At 32.6% G+C, this 18,521-nt stretch overlaps 2 protein-coding genes across 2 annotated transcripts; one reads left to right on the forward strand and one right to left on the reverse strand.

Annotated features, from left to right (window-relative positions):
- Nucleotides 1-913: 913 nt before the first annotated feature.
- On the forward strand, nucleotides 914-5,852 carry LOC129953328 (adapter molecule Crk). The gene is made up of 6 exons (XM_056066423.1): nucleotides 914-1,788; nucleotides 4,127-4,249; nucleotides 4,308-4,512; nucleotides 4,596-4,724; nucleotides 4,804-5,007; nucleotides 5,078-5,852. The coding sequence occupies exons 1-6, from the start codon at nucleotides 1,757-1,759 to the stop codon at nucleotides 5,342-5,344; spliced, it is 960 nt and encodes a 319-aa protein (XP_055922398.1). The 5' UTR covers nucleotides 914-1,756; the 3' UTR covers nucleotides 5,345-5,852.
- Nucleotides 5,853-10,043: 4,191 nt separating this feature from the next.
- LOC129953362 (BLOC-1-related complex subunit 6) lies at nucleotides 10,044-16,553 on the reverse strand. Its single transcript, XM_056066493.1, has 5 exons — nucleotides 16,033-16,553; nucleotides 15,855-15,965; nucleotides 10,926-11,119; nucleotides 10,697-10,857; nucleotides 10,044-10,638 (listed from the first exon to the last, which is right to left on the reverse strand). The coding sequence occupies exons 1-5, from the start codon at nucleotides 16,388-16,390 to the stop codon at nucleotides 10,593-10,595; spliced, it is 870 nt and encodes a 289-aa protein (XP_055922468.1). The 5' UTR covers nucleotides 16,391-16,553; the 3' UTR covers nucleotides 10,044-10,592.
- Nucleotides 16,554-18,521: the final 1,968 nt, after the last annotated feature.

The raw sequence follows: 18,521 nt of genomic DNA on the forward strand, positions 1-18,521 counted from the left end.
ATATGTTACTAATTTCTTTTCCAATTTGAAGAAAATAAAATTCAGCTAAGGCTGTGAGCGCAAATGCAACTTTTTGGAAACCAAATGGTTCGGTCGTTAGTTGCCCAAACATCGCGCACATAAGCAACTCCGAAAGTAATCAAAGAAATAAACCAATACACAGGAAACATTTATTCACCTTGACTAAATTTGTCTTTCCCTTGCACTTACAGAAAATTATTCAACAATTTAGTCGAATGTCCACGCAGTTACCTATGATTCCTTGTTACACAAATTAAGGAATTGGTTCCAGGTGATCGCTTAAAACCAATTCCTAAAAAGTTGCGCGAATGGGCGACAGAATGGTTTCTGCATGTGCGCGGACTCTCATATAAGTCTATAGTTCTCAGTTTAGAAACCTAACAGTTTCGAAGCTAAAAGTTGCATGTGAGCGCCTAGCCTAACAGTTGAATGAAAAAGCATGATCCACTGTCATTTTGATTTAGTTAAAACTTGATAGTTAGGAAGATTTATTTTGACTAACTTTCCAGTCAACTTTCCCATAAAGTTACCTTCATTGAAAGTTAAGCTGGCCAATTATATCCTATAAACGTGCCTAACTTTCAAGTCCCTTATTTGGTCTGGAACCTGACCAATATAAGGCTAATTAGTAAAAGACTTGTTTATCAAGATTATAAGTATACACGCTATTAATTCGTTGTTAAAATTCAACCCAACGATGCTTTCAGCGATGTATTATTAATAACAATAAGGCCCAAAAAAATAAAATCTTATACGAGTTACTGTCAAAGGGGTACGAGATTTTAAACTACCAAACAGACCTTGTATGTGGCTTGTTCTTAAACATTTCATCTCAAAAGAAGTGAGACGAATATAGAATAACAAATGAGCAGCTTGTCAAGTGATTATCATATCATCATGATTAAAAGATTTTCCTCCGCGAAGAAGTCGACTTAATAAAAAAATTTGTGCCCACAAGAAAAATCTAAATACCCGTTTGCAACCGTCAGTCCTAAGTTCGTGTGTCTTTATATTTTGGAAAAGTTTATGTGTTTTTCTTTATATTATACAAAAAACAAAATTAATCTAAATTATTTATTATTTACTGACAATTGGACCTAATGTCAGCGAAAAGTCGATTGGCTTGGGAGGGGGTTCTTCAATTGATATATTGAAAACAATTCTATATCGTTTGACCACGACCCCTGCTATCGTCTTATCCGTCGGGATCCGCATCCGAATAATAACTAGAACTTTTATCTAGTAATTTTGTCTTGTAAACTATTTAATTTGCCCTTCCTCTCTAAAGGCGCAGGTTTCAAAGAATGAAATTTAATTCAAGAAATTAGACTAATTACAAGAAAGGTGTCGGCGAGTTTTTTTCTTTTCTATATATACACTCCCAATGCACCGCCTTATGTCATTATTAACTGACAACGGAGACTCCTCTTTTACAATCAAATAAGAGGTATCTATCTCAGTGGGGGAGTGACGCTGATAGCTCTAACGAAGCCCTAAGCTTTTTTAAAGATCATTTAGATCTCAAAGATTTACTAAAGTAAGAACATAAAAGAAAATCTACTGTGTGAGATGGGAAGGAGAAAATTTGGTTTGTGAACTCATGATTTCGTGCTGAAGAGAACTCGCATCGAAAGACGGCCGCATCAATACACTGGCTTTTTAATTTATAAAATTTGTAAATTGCTTAGGTTGTCAGAAATCTAGTTGACCGCGTTTATTAAAAAACGTTCAAAATATGGCGAACTTTGATGCTTTTGATCGAAATAGGTAAGTTTCTTAATTAGTTTATACAAGTTCATATATAGACCTTAAAAGCAAACATTTCTGAAGCTTTAAGAACTGGAAATTCATTTCGTCCCATCAATGCAACTTTTTGGCATTATAGGTATCTTATAAAGACGGTTTATAATTTCTTAGCAACTCACTTATGATACGCTTTATGGCAAAAATTAAGTTGGTTTTGTTGTCGACTCCGTTTGTGAGTCCCACACTTAAAAGTTATTTTCCGAAATCCAAATAATTTTCTGCACAGCGATTTCGTTTATTTATCGGAGAAATTTCAGCTCCAGGGAATTCTATTTGTTTTTATCAAACAAAATCAATTCCTTAACCATGTTTCGATGTTAATTTCGCACTAGACAGAATTAATGCTAAAGTAATATAATACATGCTGCTCTCGTATTGTGAGCTTAATCCATCAAAATTATTGTCAATTTCTATGAAGAAAAGTTGTTTCCAAAGTATTCGTTAAAATGTGAATAAATATTGTCTTTCTTTCAATTTGACAACACATACTCCTTAAAATGTTGTGCAAAAATAAATTCTTAATATTTCTGTTGAACATAAAAAATATGCATTGAATCAAGTTTGAAACATATTTTTTTAAAAGAAACTTTCTAGCGCTCGAAAATTTGATGTATTTTTTTATGAATAAAATTTGAGTATTTTAAGAGCATCAACTATTTTTAAAGTAAAAACCGTGGCATGGTGGTTTGTGCGTAGGATTGTCATGCCAAAGGTCAGCAAGTCAGCAAAAATCATACCACGTCCTAAAAATGCTAAGGGATCTGAATATAGACCTATCACAATTCTACCCTATTTGTCTAAAGTCTTTGAGAGGATTTTACAGCCACAAATTAACGCTTACCTTACAGCAAACTCTTTGCTCACTCCAAAACAATCTGGTTTTCGGAAGCAGCACAGCTGTACAACAGCACTACTTTGCGTGACCGAAGAAATAAGACAAGCGCTGGATAAGGGTGATGTAACTTTCTTAGTTTTGCTCAACTTTTCTAAGGCTTTTGACACTGTCAACCACGTAATTCTGTGTAAAAAACTTATGTAGCAGTTTAATTTTTCGGCAAGCTCTGCTAAGCTCGTTTATTCTTACTTGTCTAACAGAAAACAAGCAGCTCAAATTGGTGACTGTCTGTCTAGTTTTTTTTACCTATTTCGTCCGTTGTTCCTCAAGGGTCGATTTTGGGTCCTCTACTATTCTGTTCCTGTCATCTGTACGCCGACGACTTTCAACTTTATTTCAGTTGTCCCCTGGGACTTATTGAGCATGGCGCCACTAATGTCAATGAGGATCTTGATACTATTTCAAACTGGTCTCACTTAAATGGTCTTTTTTTGAACAATAAGAAATCTAAATGCACAGTAATCTCCAAAAAGATTCTTGATCTCTCTTACTTTCTTTCGATTTTGCCCCCATTGAATATGTTGAAACTGCCAAAAATATTGGTGTTAACTTTAATCGCTCTTTAACTTGGGACAACCATATAAATAGAATTATAGGCAAAGTTTATGGTGCCCTACGTACTTTATGGGTAACCCAGTATTTTACACCAGTAAACACACGCATGCTGCTTGACAAGACCTTGTTATTACCAATTTTAATTTATGGTTGTGAACTTTATTGCTATTGTTGTTATGAAAGTAAACGTAAACTTAATGTCACTTTTAACAATATTGTTCGCTATGTCTTTGGCTTACGAAGATATGATCGTGTATCCAATTTTGCTACCCTGCTGCTTGATATGACCTTTGATAACTACCTTAAACTTCGAAGTTTGTTGCTATTCGCTGATGTACTGCTTACACACCAACCACAATACTGTTTTGACAAGATAAATTTCCCTACCTCTAGTAGATGTCGTCAATTGATTTATCCTCGCTTCACATGTTTACTCTGCCTATGCCATTTTTTCGAGGAATTGACAAATTCTCCAAGGGTAATGCTTGTCATAAAAGTTAAGCCATTCGGATTCGACTTAAAACTGTAGGTCCCCTTCATTCCTGACAACATACATATATTACTCGCACACAGAAATGGTTGATATACTAAAACACTAGGCCCTATTATTCTACAGATTGTTGCTCGACCTAATTTATATTATTTCTGAACCATTTTTAAAATCCCATTACGGAGTTAATTTATTCACTAGAGACTCACTAGATGCCAAACCAAAAAACAACACAACACAATTAAACGAATATAAATCTGATGTTCCCAGTTAGGTCATTTTTATTTGCAAAGGAGACTAAAAGTTGTTTCTTTCGTTTAATTCAATTTCTAAATGTTTCTTTTTTCATATTCTCTAAGTTGGTACTTTGGACCAATGTCACGACAAGATGCCACTGAAGTTTTAATGAATGAACGTGAAAGAGGTGTATTTCTAGTCCGTGATAGTAACTCAATTCGAGGCGATTATGTTTTATGTGTTCGGTGAGTATAAAATGTTATTGATAGAATTCATAAAAATAAATATTTTATTCAAATTTAGAGAAGACACCAAAGTAAGCAATTATATTATAAATAAAATCCAACAACAAGATCAAATAGTCTACAGGATTGGTGACCAGTCATTTGAGGATTTACCTGAGTTATTGTCATTTTATAAATTACATTATTTGGATACAACACCGTTACGTCGACCAGCGCCAAGGAAACAAGAAAAAGCCATAGGAAAATTTGATTTTGAAAGCAATGTAAGCTATTTTTGTTTGCTTTTTGTAAAGATCTTTTTAGGCACAAGGAGGTAAATAATTATGTATATTTATTTTTTTGATAGGATCACGATGACTTACCATTCCGACGTGGTGAAATTTTAACAATAATTCGCAAAGATGAAGATCAGTGGTGGACAGCAAAAAATTCTCTGGGACAAATTGGTCAAATTCCTGTACCATATGTACAAAAGGTTTGTTGCTTTCAATTGAAGGACTTCGATTTTTTTATTTCAATAGTACAATTTTTCTTTTTTTAATAAATAAATAAAGTATGATGACAATTCTGAAGACAATAGCATAGAACGTCCAAACTCTGGAGGCAGTGGTTGCGGTAATATCATAAGTGGAACTAATTCAACCTCCAGAACGAGAGTCTTAAGTGGTGGAAGTGGAGGTGGTGGCAGTGTTGGCGGGGGTATAGCTATTCAAAGTTCACATCAGTTAGGCAATGCCTTAAAGAAGTCAGATTTAAACGTATGTTCTCCAAAAACCTCAACAACAGAAGTTACTGAAAAGTTTTTTCTTTTTTTTTTTTTATTTCTAGCGAAAGCTACCTGCTTATGCTCGTGTGAAACAAGCTCGTGTTCCAAATGCTTATGACAAAACCGCCCTTAAATTAGAAGTCGATGACATAATTAAAGTAACCAAAACGAACATCAACGGACAATGGGAGGGTGAGCTTAAAGGCAAGAAAGGCCATTTTCCCTTTACTCATGTTGAATTCATCGACAACGAAATGGATTCGCTTAAATGCAGCACAAGTAATAATTGTAGCAATAATGTACCAAATGCCAATGATTGGGGCGAATAAAGCATACGAAATAATGGAGTTAAGCCACCGTCAAAAAACCAAAAAAACATGAATTAAAATAAAAGAAAAGGAGAACAAAAATATTTGCATGCGATAAATGTTTCTTTTTTATTTAATTTTAATCGATGTTTTGTCCACCTTTCTCGAACTTTTAACTCTTAGAATTTGAAATACAAACATATATTAAAAAATTATAATATTAGAGTGTACCTAAATGTAAAAACAAAACAAATAAAAGAAATATTTTGGGTGTATTTCCTGTAAAGACACCTCATCAACATAATTTAATGATAATATAAAAACAAAAATCAAAAAGTTAACAATGTAATAATGTAAATAAATATATATTTTTTAAAATTAGACATCAAAAAGAATAAATGAATAAACTGATTGTAAATACAACGATGAGAAAGAGTTATCAGCAGGTTTATTTTTTTGTTGTTGTTTATTTGAAGCACAAAGCATTTGTCATAATTTCAAAACTTATTAAATATGCCATTCGAAACGATTCATTATTTTTGGGAGCATACATTTTTAAGCTTTGCTTAACGTTTGATACCTCAACAGCGTTATTTGACAAGAAATATATCTTCGAAGTTATGATTTTGAATTGCTTATGAGTCGATATAACATATTTAAAGCTGTTCGTTTCGAATTCCATCCTCAGGCTATAGTAATATACATACATATAATTAAGCTTTGAAAGAGAAAAAAAAAACTCACAAAAATTTAAATTCAGGACTGTTGTAAATTGATATTATTAAACAAAAAATAAAATTTGAATGAATTTCATAAATTTAATTGTTTGATATAAAAAAAACTAAAAAGCCTTCTTAAATAATAAATTTTGTGTATATATATATCAATATATTTGCTTATATATATAAATATTTTCTTTCTTTCAATTTGACAACACTGACTCCTAAAAATGTTGTGCAAAAATAAATGATTTAAAACAAATTTCTAATATTTTTTTACATTACCAATGATGTTGAACATGAGAAATATACTCCATCGGCCTTGCTATTTTATCGATGCTGCTACAGCGATCCAGTCCGCAATCCAGTTGCGTACCCCAAGGATCCGGCAGTTCTGGTCTACACCATACTTCCAGCGGAGGTTTGGTCTTCCCCACTATCTTCTACCATTAATCGTACCGCCAAGAACTTTCCGGGACGAGAGAATTGGTCTCTTTTTCGCTCAAGCGTGCTAGGTTTCAAGCCCAACGGAGTCTACCAAGCTTTATTTATATTTTGTTATAATTCATTGTCATACCTCCTCCATTGCTCTGTCCTTCCTCACAAATGGGACCAACTATTCTCCGCAAGTTTTTTTCTCGAACGCTGATAAGAGGTTAAGGTGTTTTTGTCTAAGCACCTAAGCCTCGGATCCATAAGTGAGTACTTGTAAGATTATGGATACAACAGCGGTTTGGAATTTATGGTATGTTTTTGTTATTTATTATAAAGAGTCTTGATAATCCAACTAGGTTCTGTTGACTTTCTTCTATGTCAATATCGGTCGCTACTATTGACACAATTCAAATAAACGATTGGACCACTTGAAATTTGTGACGAAGCCACCACGTAATTTGTTTTTTTTTTTCTCATTTAAATGTAGTAGCAGTTTTTGTATGCCTCGCTCGATGTGAATAAATGAGTTCTGTACAGCTTGTTGGCTTCTACCAAAAATGACAATGTCATCTGCGAAAGCCAATAATTGTGCGGACTTGTTGATGATTGTCCCTCTGGTAGATCCCTTTGTCGGAGCCTATTCAAGATGCTGCCAATTTTTTTGGGAAGCTGAATTCTCTCAAGGCTTTATAAAGTTCTACCTTGGCTATACTGTCATAGGCATTTGAAGTCTATAAGCAGGTGGTCATGGTCAAGTCATAACCTACCAAAGGGTGAAAATCAGAGTGTGGGATAAAAAACAGAGCATTGCACATCAGCATTTAGTTTGATGTTTTCCGATTTGAACTCATTCAATACCACTTATAATGAACTGTCAAAAAGGTAATTTATAATCCAACAAATCTAAACCGACGGCACGAGTTTTCGATAGCCTCTTGGACAGTATTGAACGTAGAACATTTAGATTGATTGGTGATACTACCATCATAAGATCATTTACTTCACTTGAACATCGTCGAAATGTTTCTTGTCTGACCCTCTTTTACGGTTATTTTAACAGTTTATGCCCTAGAGAAATAGCCAGTTGCATTCCTCCCCTTAAATAGTTCAACCGTAAAACTCGCGCTTCTAGGAATGCTCATCAATATACCCTCGAGCCCAACTTCGGTCGTACTGTCAAGTACGGAGATTCGTTCTTTAGCCGTACTACGCGAATGTGGAATGCCTTACCACACTCTGTCTTTCCCAGCCATTACAATATTCAGGAATTTAAAACCAATGTACATCGACACCTCCTTTTAACCCCTCTCTCCCTTTCCTAGTGCTCACACTGTGTCTACATAATAAGGGTAGTAATATCCCCTTGAGTGTGCGCTTATTAAAAAAAAGAAGGGCCTGATTCCAAACTCTATCAAATTCTTTTCAAATATTAGACGTTATAATCCTACTTTTTCTAAAACGAGGTAAAGATTTGTTGATTATTTGAGATGAACCATGAGATCCAGACTCCCAGTCACTAAGAAGCCTTCGATATTCGAGATATTTCTTAAGCTGATAATTAATCATTGCTTCCATTACCTTGGAAAGAAAGGACGTTAGTTTACTCGACCGATAATTGGTAGGAAGGGGATTAACCTTTAGAGCCTGCTCGGGATAAAGTTTCTTATTCCCAAAAGAATTATACTTGTGATAATATCAGCACTGGAGTCAACGTCCCTATCGAGGACCGTACCAGTTGGCTTCCTTTCATTGCCAAACGATGGTTTATGAAGCTCTTTTCTTTAATTGTTTTTACGCGAGAAATAAGCTGATGCATCACAATATTCGAATGGGTCTAGGGAAAAAATTCTTTTATCTTATTGATTATTAATATTGAAGTTATTGTATGTAATCAACCTATTAAGTTAACCAATACTAAATCTAAATAGTTAATCATTTTTGTTTTTCCTTTAATTGGTTTTTTAAAGAGGATTAAATGATAATGACTTTGGTTTAATAAAAAACCTTGGAAGATATTGAAAAATAACCATAGAAACCTGGGGACTTATTTCTTTGGTAAAAAAGTCTTAAATCAAATGCAATCAAACTTCTTTATAACGAAGCTTCAAGGGAACAAAAAATTGCTTCGTTTTAAAGAAGTTTTATACAAAATTCGTTATATAGAATTTTTTAAAGAAATTTGTATGCAACATCTTTTTTCTTTTCTCCCCCTTTTAACTTTTTCAATCATCGATAACTTCAAATAATTGACCTGTTGATATGCGTAACATTTCTACTACACATCCATGCATATTGCATACACGCATTTACTTTAAGAAAATTCTTCCCAAAACGTGGGTCCCCTTTTAAAATAAGGAATACAAATCGGACTAAACTTTGTTTTTAAAATTGAAAACTTTGCTTTCGAGCCACAAAATTAGTTCCTTATAAAGAAAATTTCGCTATAGAGAATTTCATTATTAAGAACCTAATTCGTATGGGATATTTCTTAAGGGGAAGGGGAACAAAATGAAATTCGCTATAGAAAGAATTACGTTATAAGGAAGTTCGTTATAAAGAAGTTTGACTATAGTTGCATTTTAGGTTTACATTAAGTTTAATGGATTTTTTTCTCTAACGGATTTTGTTCTCTCACTGCTTAAGTCTAGTTAAATTGCTGACTATCGTATTAACTTTGTGTTTAGTCCATATATCAGAAAAATACATATTTGGTTTTATATTAACGGCTAAAGTTTATTTAAATCTTTGTAACCAGTTTCTGAAGTCCTTTTTGCCTAAAGCTAAAGATTTAGTAATGAGTCGAAAATTATTTTGGTACTTTATTTTTAAAGAAATGTTGTTTTAAAAATGATGTACTTCGGAAAGCTGTTTATTTGCTTTAATAGAAAAATTGTTTTAGTAAACTAAGAAAGTGAGCAATTTTTAACACTATCAAGACGGATATTCTTTTTCAGACTATTTACAGGATTTTCAAATATTTAATTGTTCATACAGGTTTTTTTAATCGGATAATGACCCATACAATATTTCGAACCCAATATGTATTAATCAAGGTGTCTCTGCTCTTAAGTCTATCATTAGAACTATTTAACACGTAATGTGTTACATTGAGTTTAGTGGGTAAAAGCGTTTGAAATGTGCACTTTTTAATTTTGATCCGGATTCACAACAACATTAACTAGCGTAATTGTGCGGTAACTCACGCAAGCAAAGAAGTTTTTCAAAATTAATCACGTGTCTCAAACTTTCTGTAGACCGTGTGTTTTTTTTTCGTTGCAAATTTTGATCAAGAATTGTTGCATTCGGATGACTTTTTGAAGTTACCAGAACACTTTTTTTTTGTTATTATTTTTAATATTTAAACACTTCTTGTTTTTCTTTCATTTCCAAACCAAACAATTATTTTATCGAAAGAAGTAATTCATTTATTCGATCAGTTTGTTATTACGGTATGTTACATGGCAAGGGGAATTTAAAATTTCCAAAATGTATCAAGAAACATCACAGTACTTTTGAATTAATAAATTAAATACACAAGCCATTTATGTTTTTAATAAAATAAAAAGTTAAGTTTTTCATAAATTATTAATTTATATTCAATAAAAATAGTGTAAAGAAAAATCTTGACACCTCATTTATTAAATTTATTCACTTTCTAACAGAATGATGTGTATGATACAAGAGAATTATGGGAAAAACTTAAAGCAACAGTAGTTATAGATTTTTTTTGTAATCAATTATGTGCTACATCCCTTTTTAATTATATATTTTTTTTAATTCAGTATTGAAAGCTTTATATTAAGATACATTTACTAAACAAAAATTAAGGTTTTAAACTTATAGTTTATTAACAATAATTTAAGCTAAAAACTAACCCATAATAATACGAATTTCAGAATTCGAAACATGCTCCTTGTGTTGTTTTTTTTTAACGAATACATGTCCTTTAATTATTTTGTTCACGTAAGATGCGCTACTTCATAATGCAGTTATGTCGCACTTTTTTCGGAAAACCTAATTGTTTGATGATGATAATAATCTAACAACGATGTTGTCTTATGTGTTGAGTTCTTTGAAGATCCTTTATTTAACTTCAACGACTTTTAATATTTTTTTTACAGATTGTTCTCTAATATGTCCACTAGCCTTTTGATTTCACGGCTGTCAAAAGAATAAATAGTTATAAAAACGATCAAAGTTAAATATTAATTATTCATACATTCTTAATGCTAATTGTTCTGTTGGCTTCATTGATTTTGATATTTCTTCGGTCTTTGCCATTATTGTATACATACATTTGATATTTGAATCCATGCTGTCTGTAAGTTTGTTAACTGAATTTTTATGAATTTCAACGTTGTCAGCTGTAATTGATGATACCTTGAAAGAAAACAAAAACATGGAAATAGGAGAGGTTAACAGATGGATGGATTCAGATATGTACTTACCGAATGCAGCAAATTGTAAAGATTTTCTGTTAGATTATCAACTGAAGCTGCTAAGTATTGAGCATCAATTTCAATATCACTAAGAACATTTGAATCGATTTGAGCTAGTTGCGATTGAAGAAAATGTTTCTGTATAAATCCAGTTGAAGTCGAAGGCGTACTGTTTTTCGAAGACAAATTTGTTTGATTCATATCTGTAAAAAAAAAAACTCTTCAGTTCGAGTCAGTCGATAGTGCAATATTATCGGAGAAACATTGGGATGATTCTCTTCTAAGTCTTGAAAATAAATCAGTCCTGTTACGAATTCCGTCGTTATCACAAACTTTTACAAATCTCGAAGAAATCTACTTCCAAATATACAATTTTGCATTGCTAACAGATACGGGTTTTCGGTATCCGTAAAAGTTTCTCTTACAAGGAAGAATGTTCTTACTTGTTATATTTAACCTAAGTCAAGTTTAACTCATTTATTCAGTTGTATCTATACGTTCATTTTCTAATCAAGATAAAAAGGTTTAAAGTGTTAAATATCAACACAATTAAAAATACAAACGATTTTAAGGAAGAAATTGAAGTTAATAGCAGGAATGTTTAAATATTTGAATTCCATACTGGAAACAACAATTGTTAACAAAATCAATTTTATCAATTTAAGCTAAAAACAGATATTTTGACCTAGAATAACATAAAAGATTCGATATGTGGACAAATTGAGTTTTGTTAGAGATATGCAAAATTTTGACTAAGAGAACTGATGTGCCAGCTTACTAATCAAAGTAATTTAAAAAAATTGGGGCATATTCATCGTCATATTTTTAACCAGACTCTTATTGAAATAGAGTCTAAACATGACATCCAGGTTAGAAACAGTGGCAGCGACAAGAATCACTCTTGGAGAACTTGCCAATTCCTGGGAAGAAGCAATACCCGTGAAAAAAAAAACTTTAGATGGCACAGATAGGGATTGAAACCAAGACTTTTGGCATGACAGTCCAACGCACGACACGGATGCTACAAATATTACATTAAGACTTGGAAACTCTTAGGCTTAGTCCGATTTTCAATGCTAAGAAGGTCAATTGAAAGCTTAATTGGAGGGGTCGATTCGGGTTCAGTAGCAAAATTCAGATATATATCAAAATTTTGATAGATTCTCAAGTCTACTGACATTTGAATTTTTGGTTTTATTTTTAATTTTTATAAATAAATTGTCTCGCGTTATTATTTTCTCAATTACTAGATTTATTTCTGATGTTTTATGAAGTTAAAAACAGCTTAAACATAGGTTCTGTTGTGTCTATTTTTAGACTCCAGGCAAACCTTTAAAAATGGGTTGGTTTAAATTGTGTACGAATGAAACAGAAAATCACAACTTATAAATAAAGCCAGCCCATTTTTTCTATTTAGAATCCAAACACAACACTAGTCGACAAGGTTTTCTGAATTAAAATTGCACTTTTACAATGGGTTTTCTCGGCCTTATTCGAACCTGACTTCAAAATTAATGTATACTTCAAGTTTTTGAGAAATCACATTTGAAAATTCTCAACACTTTTTAAGAATCCATAAAATCCGTGATGGTTTTCCAAATCTATAATCCCTTTCTTCAAAATTCAGTTGAAATATTTATATTATTTAAAGTAATGGGAAAATTAATGGAATCTCAGTATTGTTTGCCCGATCCTGAAAAAAGGAGAACTTCTTAGCTGCACCAACTATAGAGGAATCAGTCTGCTTAACATCGCCTGTAAAATCTTCTCTGCCGTAATATGTGAACGTCTAAAGCCCATCGTCTGATAGGTCCTTATCAGTTTGGTCTTAGACCAGGAAAGTCCACAGTCGATCAAATATTCACATTACGGCAGATCCTGGAAAAAAAAACCAAGAACACCAAATCGACACGCACCATCTTTTCATCGATTTCAAGGCCACATATGACAGCATTCTCCATAAAGGTTGGATACAACTTAACAGAACCTTTCGATGTCAAAAAAGGTCTTAGACAAGGTGAAGCGTTGTCATGCGATTTTTTACCATCGTGCTTGAAAGAATAGTGCAACGTCAACACTAGAGGCACTATCTTTCAAAAGTCTGTCCCATTACTAGCATATGCTGATGACATTGACATAATCGGAAGAACTCAGCGTGATGTCAATGGGGCTTTTGTGAGTATTGTGGCAGAGGCGGCAAAAATGCGTTTAACGGTCAATGAGGGCAAAACAAAGTACATGCTGTCGTCAAGAAAGGACACACAACACCGACGTCTTGGTCAAAACGTCACCATCGACAGACCTAAGTAAGTAATTGAAAAAACTTTAAAAGTTTTGCATTTAAAGAATACATAAGAAAAGCTAAACCATTTTTGATAAAATAATTTTTAACAGAAAAAGGCAAAACGTTTCGAAAGTAAACAATTCTATTATATCAAGTTTTTAAAATATATACAAGGTGTCTCAAAAGTTCACATCTAAATCTTTTTTTAAAAGAAAGTCTTAGCTTTATTGAAAAAATGTTTATTTTATATTGAAGTACACTGTTTGGGAATTTATTTTTTAAAAATAAGATCGTCCAAATGTAAACCGTTGCGCTCTCGGTATTCATTTAGTCGGGCACTAAAATTGCCTATGACAGCTCGGCAGGTAGTCTCCGTGATGGCTGCCATTTCATGACGGATATTTTCTTTTAATTGTGCCAGGGAAGTCGGTTTATTAGCGTAAACTTTTGATTTGACATAACCCCACAGGAAAAAATCCATAGGCGTTAAATCGGGACTCCGTGGAGGTAAATTTATGTCACCTCGCCTGGAGATTAATTTGTTCGGAAAAATTTCTCGAACTCGAAGCAGAGATCTGTTGGACATGTGTGAAGTTGCTCCATCCTGCTGGAACCATGTTCTTTGGTTGTAACCAGGAAAGTTTTGCAGTTGGGGTACGAAAAACTCGTCTAACATCTCCACATAACGCTCTGAATTCACTGAGTGTGCGTCCCCTTCCATCTTCAAAAAAGTAAGTAGAATGTAGCGTTTTCTGATGTTTTTGTTTTGGGTTGGTTGCTCTCTAGTAACGACAATTTTGCTTGTTTACATGCCCATTCAGGTGAAAATGGGATTCATCTGAAAACAAGATGTTGGTGAACGTTGGAAAGCGCTCAATCATATGATTTACAAAGGCAAGCCTCTGACCAGCATCTTGAGGCTTCAGTCCTTGCACTAACTGGATTTTGTACGGGTGCAGCTTTAAATCTTTGTGTAGAATGCGGCATAATGAAGATCTGTGCATATTTAAAGCAACAGCACGCTTCCGAAAATCCGAGATAAGCAAATGTGAACTTGCTTTTGAGACACCTTGTATTTATAATAAATTCAAGGTTTGCTCAAAACTTTATATAAAGACTCATAACTAATGAGAATTTCCAAAAACTAAGTGCTACACTAAAATATTTTAAATAGAGGACATGACCCCCCTGAGAGACAATTTTTTTTTTTTTTTGTTCGTAGGAATTCCCTTCAATTGCGTTAATGGATATGACCCCCATTATATTTTTAATTATTTAATTTTTGTATTGGAAAACAAAATTTGTATTTTACTTCCTTACACTTTTTTGCTAAAAGTACTGCTTTTAACTGAAAACTGGGCCAAGGACATGATATGCATGGGATATTCAGCCCTATTTCAAAAACGCAGTACAAATTTATTAACTTTTGAACGATGGACGATCCAGGCGGGGTGTCGTATGAGCCATAAAGTTAATACAGTTGAGTTGTATGAGTAAAGATTTCATCTAAAGATTTATTAGTAAATTAACGACATTCGCCAAAAAGTGGTTTGCTGTCAAAAAAAATTATTTTTGTATTTTTACGCATTTTAGAATTTAAAAAGCTTCTATTAATGCTTTAAATTATTTTCATAAAATTTGTTTCTAAGAAAAAGAGCAAATATTTAGTTTCTTAAGAAGAAACCTTGAATAAGAAATCGTCAATTTTATATTCAGTTGCCTTTAAATTCCTAAAATTCCAAGCCTTCAATTTTTTTGATACACAAATATCGAAAATTGAAGTGATTTTACTTGCGACATATAGGAACTATAAAGCAAGTTTCGCATTACTAAAAAATTCGAACTAAAGTTTTTAATGGAACATGACATTACGATGGTAGAGTAGTCAAAAAAGTGAGTACCCCAATTTCGTCCGTCTGTCTGTCCTGGCCCCTATAGTCTAAACAATTGTGTTGATTGAAATTAAGGTTTTCAGCCGATTAGCGTAAGGCGTTTTGAAGCGAGTTTGCTTTGGATGCTCTAGATCTGAGATTTAATCACGAATTTCAATAACATAAATTCCCCAGCAAAAGTAAAACTTTTGTTAAACTAATGGCTAATTGAGAAACAGAATGCATATCTATTGATATTATTAAGAAGAGAAAAGAGATTCTGAAACGTGTAATTTGTGAGTGTCACACAAACGTTTCTTCCCAACTTATTTGCTTACATTGATTTGTTTTATTTTTTTAAGAAATTAGGTACTTATTTTCTTGAATTCAAGAACCGCACATTTTTTTTCTCTAAAATGTTTAAGATGACTCCTTTAAGATAAAAGTTCGAGTAAGCAGAGCGATAGTAATAATAGACTCCTGAAAATTGAGTTCGAAAAAAACTACGTCAAAAAAGCCCGAAAATTCTTTATATCAAATCCTCTCTTACTTTATATTTTATTTTTGGAAAAAAAGCTACATTCCAAAACAATTTCCTGTCACTGCGTGAAATGCACCAAAAACCTTCTAAACTTTTGTGTTTTAAGTCTTAAATATGGCATATTTAGAAAACTGTTCGAATCTTGGAATGCATTTTCATATGTATGTGTCATCAAAATTAAATAGTTAGACCATTCCTTGGTGTATATGAACGTACCTTTATGAATAATAAGTAAACATTACCTCGTTTTGCAATCGGACTCGAAAGTTTAATTTTGTATTCTAAATTTTCAGCTACAAAATGTGTAATGTCACCTTCTCTACGAACTGTTCCCTCCAAGTCATAGGGAAACGCTAGAAATTAAGAGTATTAGAAGTTAGAACACCAACGACCTGTATGAAGAACAGAACAACATCTTACCCTTTTCGCATAGTAAGGTTGCAGGTCGAATTTGTGGCTTAGTATCAAAATTATTGCTACAAAACTCATAACCATTCTTTCGATTTAATTGTTCCATTAAACCACAATAATCACCACTACTCTGGGGAAGAGAGTCGTCATTATTCTCTTCCGAATCGGTTTTTCGGCTTGGTTTTGTATCCCCACAATCATCATAATTGTTCTCATCGTTGCCTTCATCGTCGTGAAGTTGTTGTGGGTTATTTGTGCGATTCGATGATTGAAATGCAATTTCTGTATAGGAAGCAGCCATTTGATTTTCAGTGGGAATTAATTGACGATTAATATTGTGATTTTTTCTTGAGTCAATTTCGCTCATACTTAATACTTTCTACACATTTGTTGATTTTACGTAAAAAGGCTTGACAGTTTATTTGGATACTTTTGTAAAAAAAAAACAAAATCGATAAGCACAAATATCAGCTGGGAATGCAAATATGCCTGATTCACAATTCGAAAAGGAAAATAATGGTCGGCTTACATTGCGTTGAGATTGAACAACTGACACAAGGGCGTGTCGACCCATCTACAATGGGGCTTCTTTTTATAAGGACAAATTATTCGGACAGTTTATATTTTTGGGATCACAAAGATTTCTACATTGCATATACTTTTTATAATTATACAATGATATCCGTATTCTCAGAAATATAAAAAAAAAATCTCAATTAACTTTCTTACTTTGGCTGTCAAAATTTTGAAAACAGAATTTTTATGATTCAAGCTCTGACTTCCAGGTGGTGTGGAAAGCAACTAACCAGGTGACAAAGCAAAGATGCAACATCTTTGTTTTATATACAAAGGTGACAAGCAAGACCAAGGGAGCTAATACTGGATTTTTTGAATGTTTTTTTTTAAATTTCGTTTGGCAATGAAAAGACTAATTTAGCAATTCACTAAAAGACTCCAAAATTTAAAAACTTTTTTTTTCGTTTTGCTAACTTTTAAATTGATACCTGCCTCTTATTAATAAATGAGCATCCACACGTGTTTATAAAAAGTGGTAGTTAGTTAGTTAAAATAAACAGAATTACCAACTTTTGACTGGACCATTCCATCGACTGCCCTTATAACAATAACTGTACATGTGTCATATGGAATTGGTAAATTGCTAAAAGTTAAAAAAGTGATTCCGTGATTTTAACTTTAGCAATTTGTTAAGAGATCGTAAGATGTTAAAAACGTTTAAAATTAGCCTAGTAAATTGCCAAAAATGGATTTAATAATTTACACAGATAATGGTTTATTCTGACATTTCTTCCTTGTTTTTTGTTTGAATGATGCAATGCATGTCAAAAATATACACGCTAGTTTTGCATATATTTAAAAAAGCGCTTACAAAAATCCACAATTCATTTATTCAACTGTAAGTAAGAAACTTCATTTTCAAAAAAAAACTGTTTTTTGTTGTTTGGTACGGCCAACAGTATAATTATTTCTTCAAATTTGTTTTAATATAAAGTTGATATTTAAGGATCTCAAAGTCACAAGTAAGTTTAAAAAAAACAAGGCGCCATAGTAATTGTTCGTTTTTTAAACAATCTCACGCCAGAGGCGCTAAAAAGAACATTTAAGGTTAAAAAACTTTAAAAGTAAAGTTAAATTTTAACTTTTATAGTTTATTTTGCAATAACTTTCATATGATACGTATCATATAATCTTGAATATCCTTTCGTACTTTCCTACCAAAAATGTTTAAAAATGCAAACATTGGAATTCATTTGGTCGTGTTTTTAGTACAATAACTTATACCTTCCTAGAATTTTTGAAGTGTGAGTAAGAACGTTGCATTCACATTTTTAGTAAAAATTAAAAAAAACTTATAAGAACACGTTCAAGTGAGTATCAATGTTTGCATTTTCCTATCAAAAATATATAAGCTTTTTTTCATCAAAAAAAAATAACGCAACCAAGCGTTGGAACTAAAAGTTTTTTTTTTGTTTTTTAACTAGAGAAATAGAACCTGACAAGGAACCAAAATGAAAGTAAATGTGGAAATGCTTACAAACTATTGCACTTAATTATTATTATTAGATTATGGAATGTATCCATTTTAAAAGTTCCATATCAAATTTTTAACGTCTAAGGAATGTATAGATCTATGGCATAACTCTTTGGATAGTTCTTTAAATTCTCTCTGTACTATTTGTGCGTAAGCCAAGCGTTTGATTTCCCTGCAACTTTACCTGATGGGCAAAGCCCAAGTGCTACTGCCTGGAATTACCCCAGAGATAGCCACGTACATAGAAACTTCGAAGAAAGTATAAATGACGAAACGAACATGCAAATGCAAAATGCTATTTGAGATGTAAAGAATCAGAATTTTTGTTGACGTTTTCAAACTCACCTCAATGAAATAAACAGTTATGTTATGTGTGATGTTGAGGTGATGTCACACTTTTATCATTTTTTTTTTTATTTGAAAAACTTAACTTATAGAAACTTGGTCA

The sequence above is a fragment of the Eupeodes corollae genome, chromosome X (genome assembly GCF_945859685.1).
Source record: "Eupeodes corollae chromosome X, idEupCoro1.1, whole genome shotgun sequence".
Taxonomy (NCBI): domain Eukaryota; kingdom Metazoa; phylum Arthropoda; class Insecta; order Diptera; family Syrphidae; genus Eupeodes; species Eupeodes corollae.

Bases quoted from the DNA above. Each gene is read 5' to 3' on its own strand.
- LOC129953328 (XM_056066423.1), top strand. From the start codon at position 1,757: ATGGCGAACTTTGATGCTTTTGATCGAAATAG. The intron at 1,789-4,126 runs GTAAGTTTCTTA...ATATTCTCTAAG, and splicing joins GATGCTTTTGATCGAAATAG to TTGGTACTTTGGACCAATGT. The intron at 4,725-4,803 runs GTTTGTTGCTTT...AAATAAATAAAG, and splicing joins CTGTACCATATGTACAAAAG to TATGATGACAATTCTGAAGA.
- LOC129953362 (XM_056066493.1), bottom strand. From the start codon at position 16,390: ATGAGCGAAATTGACTCAAGAAAAAATCACAATATTAATCGTCAATTA. The intron at 15,966-16,032 runs GTAAGATGTTGT...CTTAATTTCTAG, and splicing joins AACCTTACTATGCGAAAAGG to CGTTTCCCTATGACTTGGAG. The intron at 11,120-15,854 runs GTAATGTTTACT...TTTTTTTTACAG, and splicing joins GAGTCCGATTGCAAAACGAG to ATATGAATCAAACAAATTTG.